Genomic DNA, 17,528 nt, shown 5'->3' with positions numbered 1-17,528 from the left:
AACATTTAAATAAAATAACGTTCGAAAAGAGAGAAATGTATGTAAATGTGTCTTGTTAAACTTTGAAATTGTTATGAGGAAAATGTTGTTTATATGACTGAGGTAGCAAACAAGCATGGATTCTACCTTCATAAGTAAGAGTACATCAGTCATGGTCGCACATTGGCACCATGGTTTAGAAACTCGGCGTCTCGGACGAGGGGTCCGAGGTTCAAATCCTAGGCACGAACCTCGGATATTTCAAAGTTATGTGAGTATTAGAAAATAATTACAACTTGCTTAAAACGGTGAAGGAAACCTGATACCTGAGAGATTTATATAAAAAAGAATCTCAAAGGTATGTGAAGTCTACCAATACGCACTTGGCCAGCGCGGTGGACTATGGCCTAATCCTTTTCATGAGGGGAGACCCGTGCCCAGCAGTGGGACAGTAATGAGTTGTTGATGTGATGTGCGTTAGCGCTATAAGGATTGGCATACAAGATGTTCTCTTCGTTGTAAAAGTAAGTGATATTTTTATCATTAACCAATTCATGTCCCACTTCTGGGGATTGGTCTCCTACGAGAATGAGAAGGGTTAGATCATAGTCTACAACGCTGGTTAAATGAAAATTTGTGTAACTACTTTTCTTAATTTTCAGATATGTAGGTTTTCATGCAACGCAAAAATTAGAATAAATAATATTTAATTTCCAATATGGGTTATAAGGATTTACAATGACATCTTGCTGTAGGTACCTTTTTATAAAAGTGTTTGCATTAATGATTTTTTGAAAGTTCCAGGACAGTTATTTATAATATCTATGTGATTGAAGTTAGAATTATAGGTATTAATTAATCGATACATTGGAGAACGTTTACCAGCATTAGTCCGACATATTTCAGTAGCAAACAAAAGTTGTTCCCTACGAATATGAGTATAATTTGGTATTCTATAGTGTATATTAGAAGTAAGAGGTATACAATCATATCTCTCATGACATATATCGTAAAGCAGCATAGCACTAAGTTGGAGGCGTCTTGATTTAAGAGTTTGTATGTTATATTTCTTACAAAGACATTGATAGTAGTAAGTCTTAAATATTTCTTTTGTACAGATTCAAGAGCGTCAATATATTTATAATAAAAAATAAAAAAAATAAAAAAATATTCTTGACAAATAAAAACATTTTTAGAGAAAATTTACGAATAAATAACGAATACTGCGTAATTTACGTAATAAATAAATAATAATTTCAAATATTTTAGGGCCATTTTAGCACGGAGACGTGGCAAAACTTTTTTACGCAACTATTTCAATTCTCAAAACTGGGTACATTTTCTTGTTAGGAGTGAGTAATCTTTACTAATCTATGATTCACACATAGTTTTGTAAAATCGTAACTTCAAACTCAGACCTCCTTCGTTGTTTAACATAACTAATGTACATACATATGCGTGAAGCTAACAACATGACATGTGCTAGAATTTTGCATTCGTTATCATAATAGAGCTTTACAAAAAGCTAACAGCGGCAGACAGTGCACTTGATTTATGTTTTAAAAGCTCACTTCCGCTGTTTGATGGCTTAAACAACTGGTAAATCTTTGCTGATCACTCCCATTGAATATGCAACGAACTTAGTAATACAAGAGGGTACACGCTCACTCAGTCGCTTAGGCTGGGAACACACTGGGCGAAGAACCGCTGATATACAGCGACTGGATTTGCTCACTAGTCATTGCCTATGCGTCCATGTGTATCTGTTTTAGTCTGAATTTGTGGACTAATAGAAAAGTAATGCGTTCATCTTTCAGCATTTTAAAGATATGTTTTAAGCAAATCTTTATATATATATATTTCTTATGTGCGTGTGTATGTCACTGAACTCCTCCTAAACGACTGGACTGATTTTGATGAAATTTATTGTGTGTGTTCAAGGGGACTTGAGAATGGTTTAGATTCACAATATAGTCCGTGGGAAAAGGTTTTTCTAATTAATTTTTAATTGGTAAGTAGTTATAGAATCTGAAACTATACATTTGATCAAGTGATGATCTTTAGCAAAGTGGTTGTCCAGGAGCCCACGAGAGTTTGGGAGTTGGTAAGACCAATTTTCGACAGATGGTACCACTGTCATTCCAATGCAGGTACAAATTTTCCGTTTTATGTATGTCATATTATTTCTTTAAAATGCGGACGAAGCCGCGGGTACCACTAGTTACTTCTAATTTCACTTTAATCTTAATGAATGCCGTGTGAAATGTACATTATTTATTATTTATCTTTAAGGAATAACATTATCGGGTTTATTTTATTGTTATTGAACAACGGCAATATTTTCGTTATAAATTGTGTAGAGGTAAGTTAGAATCAGTAGTTGACAGGTTTCCAAGTGGGTTTCTTATAAACGTACCTAATCATATTACTTACCATCAGGTAGTTAAATCACGCTTAGTGCTAATACAACCTTACAGTTTTATGCCTTTTATTACCCTTTTTATGTCAGTAACACGTGTACGTAATAATAGCAATGTCTATAATTTTTTTTAAAACAGAGACATAAGTTACAGCAATAAAATTTTCTTATTAGCATTCTTATAGCAAGTACGTAAATAGTAACTAGTTACACATAACAGGTAATCATGAATGCCTATTTTATTTTTTAAAGAAATCCTGTACCTTAAAAACAATGTCTTATGAAAATGTTTTGGTAATTATTTTCTACAAATTTATTTTGTTATTATTTTTGTGTATCACCCACATTCCATGAATACATGTATTTTCATAAACAACAAACTTATTAACAAGAAGGATTTACTAAACAGATTAAATTTCTCAACAGATATAGGAAACGGTTGTTTCCAAAAGGTTCCAAGCATTCATTAAAGTCAATCGTCAAAATTACTGGGTATAAGTAATTCATGGCTTAAACTTGAAATCAAATAATTTTATAGTCAATTTAACACGGACCGGTCGAGTTCTCATTTAAAAATCAAATTCAGTAAGAATGGGTTTTAAAGGCTGCTCATACTTACAATTCATGTTTTTGTACATGCAAGTGAAGTAAATGCTGATGTTTTTGCCGACATAAAGGCGCATTATGCGAGTGCTTTCGATCTGTTGAAATTTACACAAAAGGTGGCAATTTTCCGGCGGGTGATGACATTAATGACGCCGGGGTTCGTGGGTCAAACAATGTTTTTCATACAACTTCATATTCGGCCGGCATCACTCTTTGAGTTCTTGCATTCGCACACCTGCTAAGTGATACCTAGGCTTGATAAGACAAATAAATATTTGTTCAACAAGTAATTAATTTAAAAAATCAAAAACCCGACTGCACCAAAAAGGCTGAAGTAGAATTTCCAAAAGCAGTGAAATAGGCATTTCATTATTTTTATCCAGAAAGCCACATACAAAGTTTCATGGTAGGTGTCTGCTTCAAAAACAAAAGATGTTCAAACAATATTATCCTATTTTATCCTCGTAGTGTTCATTTACGCTATATAAAGAACCTATGTGTAAAATTCCAGCACGCTTTTGTTCAGCGGTTTCCCTTTGCGTTGATCTCTGGCACAGCAACTCTCTCATTTAGTCAGACAGTCATCTCGATGTGTATATACGAGTATATATGTACTAGCTGACCCGGCAAACGTTGTGTTGCCATATAAATAAAAAAAATGTTAAGGATGAACAACCCTTATCACTTAGGTGTAAAAAAAAAGATAGTGGCCGATTCTCAGACCTACTGAATATGTATATAAAATTTGGTGAAAATCGGTGAAGCCGTTTCGGAGGAGTACGGTAACTTACACGAGAATTTTATATATAAGATATATTATATAATGTATATGTAATCTCCTCTTAATTTCCTTTATTTTGACACCCTACTCGATAGGTTTGGTTAACTTTTTTTAAAACGTGTTACTATTTTGCGAAAAAATTCACCATTTACGGCCTATAAAATATATAACTTCAGTAAATCAAAGTTTCGGTCATTATTTTACCTCGTTAGAGGTAGCATTTCATTATTTTTATCCAAAAAGCCTGATACAACATGTCATAGTGTTTGCTTCAAAATTGAAGGTTTTTCAAATGAACTTTTAACCCTTATTTTACCCTCTACGGGGTTGATTTTTCGGAGGGGGATAAATAAGTGCGTCCTTGTTCCTATCCAGAAAGCCACATACAATTTTTTATAGTAGTTGCTTCAAAATTAAAGGATTTCAAAAAAACAGTTTTCCCCTATTTTACCCTCTTAAGGGTAGAATTTCCAAAAGACCTTTCTTAGTACTTATTCAAGCTATATAGAGAACCTGTGTGCAAAATTTCAGAACGGTAAGGTCCTTGGTTTAGGCTGTACGTTGATTTCCGAAAAATGAAAAAGTCATTTAGTTAGTCAGTCAGTCAGTCACCTTACTGTTTTATATATATACAAATATGTTTTTATAATATCCGTTTAATTTCCTTTCATTTGATACCCAACTCGATAGGTTCGGTTAACTTTTTTTTTTAAATGTCTTACTATTTCGCGCCAAAAATCCGCCATTTTGATTTTTTTTTACTAACACCTATCTAAGAACACTCGGGTCGTTGAGACAAATATAATGACACTTTAACTGTTGAAATTCATCCAGCCGTTTGTTAGATCGGATCAAATAAAGAAAGACAAACATACAAGATACGCGCGAAAAACATAACCCTTCCTTGGCAGTCGGGTAAAAAACAATAAAACGCACCCTATTACGTTACGTTACTCTTATAAGGTAGTGTTGCCATTAATAAGGTCTATAAAATTCGGTGTTGCTATCCACAACAAAAACAATGAATTGCGTTAAAATTGAATAACATCGAGTTATTTCGCATTTGCACGCAATAACTCATGGAAGCATATCGTGAGTGACAACCGGTCTTTAGTTTTCCATAATTAATTAACCAGTAGACTCGTCAGTGAGTTTATAAAATATGTAGTTTCAAATTTGCATTCGTATCCAATTAAGTAAACAAAGTGTTAAGACGATAGAAATAAAGTAATGATGTCATAAAAGTTTAAAAAGCTAGCGGTCTATAAATAAAGGGACGACCGAGCGCCGGAGTCAACGCCAGTCAATACATTCTAATCAGTGATTTATTGGCCCTAATCCTCAGCTCAGCACAAATAAGCTATCTTGTCGACTTAATGTTGTATCAGCCCAGGCGTGAAACTCCCGCGCACCACTAAGTGGTCCTTCCAGTTTCCACTCGAAATATTTTAATAAGGCCTCACTGCTCACGCACCCAAATAAAAACATACACATTCACTGACACGAACGATCTCTAAAACCTCGACTCGTTCGAGTCCACTTTATTTATAATAGTAGCGACACTAAGACTACATTTTTGCTCTAAACGGTGTTAATTTATTGACCGTGGGCAGATAATATCACTTTTTTCTTCCATTATTGAAGCGATTACACCAGAAATTATACGTCGAAGTCCGTTCTTGAGTGCTTCATCGATTACGTAAGCCATGGGATTGTGAATCTTGTTCTTTTCATGGTAGGGACAAGTTTGAAACACAAGTGTACTGAGCCTCGATAGCACCTTCCTTGTCGAAATCGCCTTATTGACTCGCTAATATAAAAAGTGTAAAGTTATGAGCAAGTTATGCTACTTGCATTAATTTCGATGCTTAACCTGATAAACAAATTATGGTATATTAACTTAATAGCTTAATTTATAATTGAATGTGTTACGAGATATTCATAAGAAGGCATTGTTACGATCGGCCTTTAGCATATTTGGCAGCAATAAACGACAAATTGTCCGGATAAAAATATATACGCGTGAAAGCGACACGTTAAGTATTTGACAAATGTATTAATTCCGTTTTTGAGTCATTTTAACGGACCATGTTGTACATAAAAGTTTTATTAGTAAAAATCCTTTTAGGGTTCCGTATTACTAAGACTTTGCTGTCCATCCGTCTGTAACAGAAGTCAATCGCTTGAACTGCAATATAAAAAGATAATTTTACTGAGTAATGTACCTAATGTATATTCATGACTGCTTTAACAATAAATCAAAAAAGTTATAAAATAATGGAGGATGTCTATACTTAAAAGAATCTAGTATTTTTCAGTTAAGCTATTGCAACGTATATAATATTTACCATATTAACATTTTCACAATGTTTCACTTATATAGCTGCTAACTTGAAACAGAAAAACAGCTGCTAAGATGATACATTCCATTTTTTTTTGTGTTAAATATTTCATGGTGTTACGGAGGTTCCGTATGCGAGCCCGTCTCACACTTGACCCTATACACAACCTGTACTTTTACATTTCATTTTAATCCACCGTCACAAAGTTGGGTATCATTTTAATATTTAATATAAATTGGCAAAGTATTGTGCCGGATATAACGTAGTCTGTCATAACGATTGCACAAAGGAAACTTTCCCACGTCGTTAGTGACTAAGCTTACCTTATCTATTAGGTACTTTAGCTTCTAATCAAGTAATATACTAGTCAAAGCAAGAGCTTCTAATACCTTATCTATTACTTTGGCTAATCAAGGAATATACTAGCTACTAATAAAGTTACTTTGAAACGCGTTTGACACGAAATGACACCGGTAATCATTGAGCAACGATTTGCCGAGCCTCAATAATATGGAATTACAGAACGTTTCGCCGTAGGCGTTCGCTTTATGGAAACAGATTTAAAAATGTATCTTAGGGAGCTAGCTGTCACACGAGCGACTGGAAGCGACAGCCGTCAGCGACTGACGACCGACCATGATCCCTTTACCAAGTGGCGACGTGGAAACAGATTTAAAAATGTATCTTAGGGAGCTGGTACACGAGTGACAGCCGACCGCAAGCAACTACCGTCTGTCAGCGACCGACGACAGACCATGATCGTCGACGACAAGTGGTACCAGCCGACGATTGTGGCGACACAATCTTGTGTATTACACTGTCGCACGTGTGATTCGTGCCTTATATGGATCCCATCTTATTATGTCTCAAGAGAGCATTACATTTTGACAAGATATTTGAGATGAGCGCACAGTTATTATCTTGTCGGGTCTAAGCTGTACACTTACGAACTTTTTTAAATTACGTGTATGTAGTAGGTGATGCCATGAAAGGCTTATTAAGAATAACGGTTAACTCTGTCTGATTTCGTTTTGTTTTGAGCTTATTCTAACTAAATAATTATTAAATGCACGTGTTTAGATTGAAAATTTCAGGTTTAGACTTATTCGCTAACTTGATTTGCCTTGATATGCAAGTAAACTACATTAATTTGTATTTTTATTATGCGATGTCCAAAATTCTAGTTTTACTCGTAGCATATATAACTAAGGGTTAATCGCTGGCACATGTATGCTAGTAATATTGTTTCAAAATTTAAATGCATAATCGTAGGACATATTGTTAAACAAAAAATACTGCAAAAAGCTAACTACTTAGAAGTTAAGGATTTCATGTTTTTGAATTATTAATTTTGATTAAAACATTTTTATTCGAATGATAAATTCTGATCAGATTATCCATTTGTAGTTACGAGTATCTAGGATTACAGATAAAGGAATAGGCATAAAGATATATTTAAACTTTTTTGAGTAATTTACAAATATTTTTCCTGTTCCAAATAATATGGTAACCATCTATTACTTTACCATCTACATTGCCTACCACCGCTATTTACGACCTGGTGCCTCATTGACCTTTCAACAACCTTTAAAGTGAATAAAGGAACTATTGCCATGTTACAAATGCAAGGCAATTTTATTGAGAATCTTGAGCACAGCGGGTCTGTGTTTATCTACAAGAAAATCAGACCGCAGTCAGATGAACAATAATGCCAAATGTTTTTGATTGTGACATGATTTTTTTATGACATAAGAGTAGCAAACGAGCATGCAGTCCACTTGATGGCAAGTGGCTAATGCCGCCCATGGACATCTGTAATCAACTCAAGATAGGATTAGATTCGTACAGTCCGCGCCAAACTGCTAGTCCGCTCTGAAGTTGATGAGTTTTTACGTTTTGACAAATATGACTGTTTTGGTATTTGTTTACGTATTTGCCCTTACAATTTGCAATCAGCACCCCTAGCGGATTGTATCAGAACTATAGTGTCTGGAACGTAACGTTACATGTCAAGTTGACAAAATGGCGCTTTATGTTTTGTCTCTCTTTTTTGCGAACATGTGAGGTAGACAGAAATACTTGAGCACTTACTTATTGTTTCCCTGAGGAGAAAGCTGGAACGCCTCCGAAAAGTCTATCTCCCTTACCACACCCTTTACCGGAACACAGCAGCGCCTAACACTGCTGTTATTAGGTAGAAATAGGTGTGGCGGTGGTGCCGCCGGAGTCGAACCGCAAAGGGTTCTACCACCTTTCAATTATTAAAATTACTCAACTTATAAATATTGTATCTATTTTACGACCGCGTGGGTAGCACCTTTTTACATTTACGACTATAGTTTTTTACTATTGTTTAATACTCAGCTTTGCATAACATGGTTTCAATTTAGATGGACTGCGATTAACATTAGGAGCAGTGAGAAATCGCGCTTTTACAAATTGCCGTTTAATGTTTTTGACGTTACATACTGATAAAATTAAGTATGTTAATTAATGATTGGTGATAATTAAGTTATAATTATGTACATGTAATGCTGCTGCTTCTCATTTAGAGGGTGCGGTGCGGACACATAGGCAAAATCGCTTTAACAAATTATTCTTTAAACAATTTCAAATGTATCATCAGGGCAGCTATCATACAATAATCTGAGGACTCTGGTCGCGTTCCTTTGGAGATCCCAGTGTCCTTTACCTCGCCCAGAGGACAGAGGGAGAGTTTTAGTAGATAAAAAAATTATATAACCCCACGGCACCGGAAATCTTTTTCCACCTTGAAAACAAAAAAGATATTACCCAGCTCAACTAATTTACTAACTAAAATGTTGTTTACAGTACCAGTATCGCCATCATCATCCGGCGGTGGGGGCGGGTCGGGCACCCCGCTGTACCCGGGGGCGGCGTCCCACCCCCTCTCGTCGTTGCTGTCGCAGCAGAGGCTACTGGAGCTCTCCCGCTTCGGTCTGCGACACTACGACATCGCCCACCATGTGCTGTCGCAGCAGGGAGCCGTTACCAAATTGTTAGGTAATTTATTTCATAGAAATTCATTATTAGTTGCTTAAATCTTTAATGATTGTACGAAAACACTTCTATATCTACACGCCTGAGAGTTTTTAAATAAAGTTCTAAAGAGTGTGTGGACTTTACCAATCTGTACTTGACTAGCGCAGTGAATTTCGGTATTAACCCTTCTTACTCTGAGAGGAGGCCTGTTCCCCGCAAGGGATTGACAACGACTTTTACATCTGTTAGAAGATCAATAAATGCACGGTTTTATAATCGGTACTATAATACGCTTATTTTAGGATTCAATATGTCTTCGATGCCATGGACATGAGAAGATAAGCATAAAACACTTGGAATAAAACATTTCTTATTATGTTACTCATTAAGTTTACTAAGAAATTGGCTATTTCGATCAAATTAAAGCAGTTAACAAAACTAAGCGAGATACCTATTTATTAACGAAAAATGACTGCTAAACAAGCATTCATTAAAAATATAAATAAACGATATCAATTCATCGTACGCATCGGCGATTTGTCGAAGCGTCGCGGCTGGGGGCTGTGTTTAGCGCAGCCCTAATAACACGGTTGAGAGAAAAATCTCAATTGCTATTAATCAGTGATAACATCACGAAGCGTGGCGCGACGAGCACTGTTATTGACGAAAGCTTAGATCCTAATCGGTTCATAAAACTTGCAGCGTGTTAATTATAAGCCACTGGATGCGGAGTTGGTGAGTCCCAAGCCGCGAGCGTTCGCTGTAGGGTGGCCAGGACGGAATAAATGTGGGAGAGTAACTTTTATAAATGGTAGATTTTTTTTTATAATATAGGAGTAGCAGACGAGCATGCAGTCCACCTGATGGTATGAGGCTACTGCGGCCCGTGAACATCTGTAATCAACCCCAGATAGAATTAGATATTCCTACCTGAGCTCGGCCACAGATGCGCCGCTACCCCTGAGGACTAAGCTGGAAAGCCTCGGAAATGTATGTCTCCCTTACCACACCCTTCCAAACGGAACACAGCATCGCCTAACACTGCTGTTATTAATCAGAAATAGGTGTGGCGGTGGTGCCACCGAAGTCGAACCACAAAGGGTTCTACCACCTTCAAAAATATAAATTCACCTCCAACTTTTATAAATGGTAGTGTGTCTTATTTAAAATATCAGTCGTACCATTTCTATATGTGCTTGTTCTTATAATGACGAGTGTGTTACTATTTATAGGTACTTATCTTAGAAACTATTAAAATGGTTTTAACTGGGCTTTTACGAAAGACTTAACAAGCTTTTTTGTGGTCTTTTATCGTTATATAGAGTTTATTGGTTATTTAAAATGGTTTTTAAATAGAGAATCCATGTCTAGAGAATAATTTACTTCTCTCTTATATAATCTACTTAAAAAACATATACAAATGTTAACAAGTATCTAGGTATAAGATACCTTTATCGGTCGAACAGTAATCTAAGTTGCTATTGTGTAAACAAAAACAAGGATGGTTAAATGAAAGGCTATATAATTTAATTCATTTTCTAATTAATATTTATTGTATTATATTTAGACGAGTAAAATAATAAAAACAAATAACAGAATAGTCCTAATTTATGTACACTAAATGGTAACCTTACTCCCAATCCAATCGCATCGTCAAAACTATCTCAGTATCGGTGACTATTCGCATCAATAATCGTTTATCGATCGCATCCTTTGTAATTACTGGGTTTTTCTTAGAGCGATCTGGATCTCTGCTCGACTTGGTGATCTGTGAAGTGAACGACTTGTACAAGTTGAAATAAAAGACGATGATCAAATGGTACAGATTGCTACTGCTGCTAAAGTGGTGCTTATTTTATTTTCTACATTTTTTCGTTTTGGAACTTATGATCAAATATGTAAGCTCGCTATATTTTGTGATAATTTAGCGTCATTTTAACGCTCTTAGTTTTTGTGTTGACCGTACATGATTCTTACATGAGTGAGACCAACTTCAAAAAGTAACAGTCTTTCGTGATAAAACGAATAAACTTACGTTTATTCCATATAAACATATTATGATGTGGTGAATTGCACCTTCTCGACTGTTTTGTCGGTATTTATGAAGACCCCGTCCTGTTGCCTACAGGAGAAAAGGTATTCATGTCCCCATTATTCAATAAATGAAATATATATGTATAGTATAAATATAAACATGGACTATGAATAGTTATATAAATATATAATATGTAATAGTAGTTATTTAAGATATATATACCTATATAAGTTAACTAGAAGAAACCCTTATTTATGTACGTACGTACTCGATGTGTGTGCTGTGTGTGTTAGTGGTATTTATGTATCGTTATTTTGTGTGTTGTTAACAATTACAGTGTCTCCGAGTACTTTGCTAAGTATGATTGATGTATGTATTGCTGCCTGTTTTTGTAATATGGTGATGTCAATGAATGTGTCTAACTTTTCTATATATCTTTTAACACTTTTAGCTACTACGCCAGTTGCACCAATAACTATTGGAATTACAGTCGTTTGCGTTTTCCACAGCCGACTTACTTCATTTTTGAGAAGGTGGTATTTGCTCAATTTTTCGATCTCTTTTGCTCCTATATTGTAATCAGATGGTACTGTGACGTCTATTAAGTATTAAACATATTATTATATTATATTTATTTATATATTATTATATTATATTTATTTATATATTATATTTGTTTATTCCTCCTTTAGCCATATAAAAATATTAATTTCAGGTTTTATTGTGATTGCGGAAAAGAAGCACCTTAATACTCGTAATTTACTTACTTATTGCAAAAAAGGTAGAAGAGGCGTTGTTCAGAATTAAAAGCCAATCCAATCGCATTGTCAAAACTATATCAGTATCGGTGACTATTCGCATCAATAATCGTTTATCGACCGCATCCTTAGTAATTACTGGGGTTTTCTTAGAGCGATCTGGATCTCTGCTCGACTTGGTGATCTGTGAAGTGAACGACTTGTACAAGTTGAAATAAAAGACGATGATCAAATCGTACAGATTGCTACTGCTGCTAAAGTGGTGCTTATTTTATTTTCTACATTTTTTTCGTTTTGGAACTTATGATCAGATATATTTTTGACATCTTTTACGACGTGTTAGGTTCTCTATATTTTATGATAATTTAGCGTCATTTTAACGGTTTTATTTAGACTGCCCGAAAGCTCCTTATTAAAAATAATAATCGGTAACTTATTGCATAAACAGATAGAAGAGGCGTTGTTTATAATTTAAAGCTATTTCGTTCTTGATCTATGCTCACTGGATAGGTAATTTCAAATTATTAACAAAACTGTGTTTATAAATTTTTGATACTGAAACAGAGTGTTAAAGTTAGAAGTTGACTTGAAAAGTAAATAAATTGCGTGAAATTATCGGCACCTGTGATATTAATAGCAATTTCCACGTCTGTTCAACCGGTGTGAAACGAACTAGCACAATTAGTGCATAATTCTATGTTAGTTGCAATCGAAGCGAGGAGACATTGCTACGAAGTGTATTAATTCGAGGAATTAGACGAAGGAATATGCAATTAGGGCACAAGCTCACTTTGTGTTTGCTCAGAGCTCGTGAAAGGACTTCAAAAGCATCGGTGCGTGCTCGAACCGCTGTATAATTCCACACGCATACGTCGATCACACTTACAGACGCTATGAGAAAATAATGTGTAATTAGTCACGACCCTGATACTAATTTGCTGTGTCGATTGCACTTTCAAGTAGCAAGTTTTAAGCAATTGTAGGAAATATAAACCAAAATGTATATTTATTATCAACATCATCGGCTAAAATCATCTTGGGACATTTTTTAGTTGCTGTCGTACTTTGCAGGCTGGAACAGCTTCTTAACGTACAAAGAACGTACGTATAAACATTTTCATAAATAATAGGTACTTGAATTTAATCGAAATTAAATAAAAAAATACTTATTAGCTACTTAACATATTTAAGAATGATTGTCCAACTCGTCTTCTGTATAAACAAATCAGTGAGTTTGCAGCCTAATAAGTATCAGGTAGGTAGTATGATAGGTCAAGTTTCATTAACGATCATATCATCATACATCATAAAAAACTCGACGATCGATGCTTTAAAATCAATATTTTCATTAAGCCAAGATGTTATTTTACTAGACTATCAATACGTATGCATTGTTTTCAATCCAATACGACTGTCCTGCCCTGTTTCAATCCATTTATTTATCAGAAAATGTGTTAGTACAAGCTGACTTAGTTGTAATGTTAATAAAAATATAAATTATTATCAATTATTAATCATTTAATTTATTCATCAAATTTCAAATTGTTTTTCTTGTCACAAATACTCTTTGCAGAGCTTTGCTCTTTGAAGTTTGAACGCTTTGATGTGCGCTTGAAAAACGACATCAAATGGCAAAGTGCAAATATTTGAAGTAAGCTTTGAACAAATGCTTAAATACCCGTGCTTCACTAGCCTGCGGAGGGACATAGGTTCCCGCTGCCGGCTTTACAATGGTGAATATTTTGAGGAACTGTTCGATCTGGTGCTTACAGCACCGTTCCTCCACCGCACCACTCGCAGAAGTATAAGTTTCCATCCACATCAACTTGACCCGTGGCGGTCCTCCACGGTTCGGTTTGCACGGTCCTTTTTGCCGCGTACGTGCAAAATGTGGAATGAACTTCCTCCTGAGGTATTCCCTCAGGGCTATGTCATGGGGCTCTTCAAGAGGGGTGTAAAAATAGCTCTCCTTCAAAGCCGGCGATGCATTGGCGACTCCTCTGGTGTTGCAAATGTCCATAGGCGACGGTGACTGCTTTTCAGGCAGCCCGTCTGCCTTATCATTAGGTTGGATATAAAAAACATGTTCAAACATATGCAAAAACATTCAAAAATGTTTGTGCCTTGTTTGGCGCGGGCCTAAGCGAAATACTGTGCAACGCGGCGCATTGTCAATCAATTTTCGCCCGTGGTGATTTCACAACGTCACGTGTCAGGTTCCCACGGAAGCCTGGCTCATTCCGCCCAGGGCTGTCATGCCCAACCACTTACGTATTTAACATAGGCACACATAGTCTTAGTTTAAATGTTATTATCTAGCCCAACTGCCCCGTTGACTGCGTGGAAATGGGCACGCATAAATATTGCATTATCGAATTATGATCCTGTACCGCAAGCGATTGCAAATTGCGAGCAATTTAGCGAGTAATACTAATAATAATAATGGTACAGCGGTGTTGTATGTACACTAAGTAGGCGAATTAGTTGCGTTTGAGCATTGGCCTATAAAATGCAAATCTTCTATAATTAACTGGTTAATTCAAATAAATATAGTTGAATACACCTCTTTATGTAATAAACAAGCATGTAGCCAATATAAAGGTGATTGGTTCCCGCCACCCATGATCTGTAATCAGTTTCAAGTAGAAGTCCTACGTGAAGTGTACTGTAGTGTGTAGCTAACCAGAGCCTGCCAGCAGTATCTGCTTACGACACATTTCAAACTAGACTATTGCATTTAAACTGCTGTTTTAAGGCAGAAATAAGTGTTTTGATGTTGTTGCCCTACCCGAACCACGAGTTCTTTGATCTTTGATAGTTAGTAGCAGTGATATATTTTTTACAAATGTGACTGATTCAAATCGCTATCAGATATTCAGCTATTGCAGGCCCAAACTTTAGCAGTCGTTCAGTGAGAGAATAAAAATATATACCAATTTTGGGGTCGAAATCCAAGTTATCGGTTTCAGTTGACAGATTTATTTAACGAACCACGCATCGTTTAAACCATTCGGTCACTAGACAAATGGAAATGAAACTTCAAAAACAAACAAAATCACAAACGAGTAATTTCGTATTACGCCGTCATTTTCTACCGATATACTAAAATTTGGTAGCTAATGATACCTACTCAAGAAGATTGTCCGCGGATCGCCGGGGCACATAATGAAGCCGTATTTAAGCTTTGGTCCTATAATCAAAATTGAATTACCGGGGTTGACATTCTTGCTTCACGTCGCTTTTTCTTTTCTGCTCCAATTCGTAGGCTAATTTGAATTTTTAATGATCTATGCCGGCCACGGAATGTTATTTTTAGGGTTCCACAGTAATGATACGGTTTGACGGTATTAAGCCTTTTCGTTTGTGACATATCCTTCCGACTTTGTACATTGATTGATTTTTACTTGTTTGAAACATTTTTTGTTTTTACTACGGTAATTCTTCACTGTCAATTGTAGAGAACGTGGGGAAATGAATGGTGTTATTCTAATTCTCGAACTGGCAGTACTCATAAACAATCCATGTAGAAATTTTTCTATAAAACATCTATTAAGCAACAGATGAAGCAAAAAGTTAATATTTCATCACTTTTAATCAGTGTCCCACTTTTTAATAATATTTATAATATACATAACATAATCTTTTAAACCTAAGCTTTACTATAAGTATTCGTTCTATAAAATTTTCTTTCTATTCCGACTTCTATTCTGTTCCTGAAGTAAGTTCGCCTCACTGAGTATGTTTGTATTTTTTTTAAAGAAGAATCAACGAATATTATTAGTTACTAGCTAACCCAGCAAACGTTGCGTTGCCATATAAATAAAATGTTAAGGGTGAACAACCCTTATCACTTGGGGTATGAAAAATACATAGTAGGTAGCCGATTCTCAAACCTACTGAATATGCATATAACATTTGGTGAAAATTGGTAAAGCCATTTCGGAGGAGTACGGTAACTAACATTGTGACACGAGAATTTTATATATAAGATTTTCAAACGTCCTCCAGTAAAAATAAATCATTAGCAATTTTTGCCTACCACTGTTCGATTTCATTTTTTCCTGTGCAAAAAATATTAACAAATAAATACGTAAAAACCTAATATCTTCAATATTTTAATAGATAGTGCTGATTTTGCTCATTATAGTTATAACATTGGTTAGGCCTGACTGCATTCTGGTGTCAAAAAAGTAAAGTTCCTAGATCAAGTTATTGTCAATACTTGTACCTGTAGTTATACTTGTATGTAAATAAATATATAGACTCTAGAACGCCATATAGGTATTATGTTAATTTCACAAGTCACATAGCCAATGAAAAATAATTGCGTTTAAACGCCATATTGCAACATACGCGTTTGAGCGAGACGACTACTTTTATTTTACTCGGCTATTAATAATGGACCAAGTATGAGTCGAACTCACACAGAGGGTTCCGCACTACCAAATATACATTTTTTATTTTTAATATTTTGTTAATCATTTTATTATACAGGTGTAGGTGTTTTATTATACATGTTTTGTGAAAATTTAACCTCTTTCTTTTACGATTTAAAAATTGCTACGAAATATGCCGCTAAATACTGATGTTTTGTCTATGAACCACCTTTTGTTTGTAACTTTTTGGAGTTTACTCCTTAAGAAACGATTTGAGTTATAAGGCCCGGTACGGAAATTTTATGAGGAGTAAAATCAAGTGTAACACGAAAAGTTGAGGCGTTACGTAGAAAGAGACAAACATATATATCCACACTTTACGCGCAACACCAGTGAAGTCACTGAATAGAAATGTCATAATTTTATTTTTTTGTACTAGTGACGTGAAGGAATGCGTTGTATCGGTAAAATAGGTTCACAGACTACATATTAAAAGTATTTTTAGCCACAAATAAAATATAGATAATTTAAAATAAGCCAAATACGAAGGTGCTAAACTCGGACATGTATACATGTCCGTGGACGGTTACGGTACATTTCGTTTCGGACATGTATACATGTCGCTGGGCGGCAACGTAATTACAATTACAATTACAATTATTACAATTACCATTACAATCCCTCCTTTTTATTACAATCATCATATCCTCTCAAAAAGGAAGTAGCGTTTTTAACCAAAATATGAATCAAGAGTGCTTTTATTAATTTAAAATACAGTAAGTTCAAATCCCATATGAAAGTAATTATTACAATAAAAATAATTAGCAATATATAAAACATTAAAACGTCATTAACTATTTTCTATTCGATATATATCATAATTATCGTTCGTAAGGAGTAAACTCCAATCGTGCGTCGTAGCTGACACACACACACTTTTTTTTTCAGTATTTATCGTTATAGCGGCCATAGCAATGCAGACTGTAAAATTTAAAATCTCTATCTATTACGATTCAAAAGAAAGAGTCCTATGCTAGACGGGCAGACAGTGGCTTAGTAATAAGGTTCCGTTATTACCTTTGGGTACGGTACCCTAAAAACCGTGTTAGGCAAAGCAAACAGCAATTTATACCGATTATACATAGCATACTTTGTAATGGCCGCTAGTAATATTCAATGGCGACTTATTATTTATTTCCTGCGCTATTTTTCATTTAAAATTGCTTAAT

The 17,528-nt window shown here is 35.2% G+C and overlaps 1 protein-coding gene across 1 annotated transcript in view; it reads left to right on the top strand.

Moving 5' to 3' along the window:
- The window catches only part of LOC140751809 (paired box protein Pax-6), a 55,787-nt gene that overhangs the window by 14,181 nt on the left and 24,078 nt on the right, over nucleotides 1-17,528 (top strand). The window contains exon 2 of the mRNA XM_073085862.1: nucleotides 8,960-9,151. Coding sequence (XP_072941963.1) covers nucleotides 8,960-9,151 — 192 coding nt within the window. The remainder of the gene's footprint in view (nucleotides 1-8,959; nucleotides 9,152-17,528) is intronic.

Source organism: Epargyreus clarus, unplaced genomic scaffold, assembly GCF_041222505.1.
Source record: "Epargyreus clarus isolate Ecla_fem2 unplaced genomic scaffold, WU_Ecla_fem_2.2 ptg000023l, whole genome shotgun sequence".
In the NCBI taxonomy this organism is placed as follows: Eukaryota; Metazoa; Arthropoda; class Insecta; order Lepidoptera; family Hesperiidae; genus Epargyreus; species Epargyreus clarus.
This window is presented reverse-complemented; position numbering and strand designations above follow the sequence as displayed.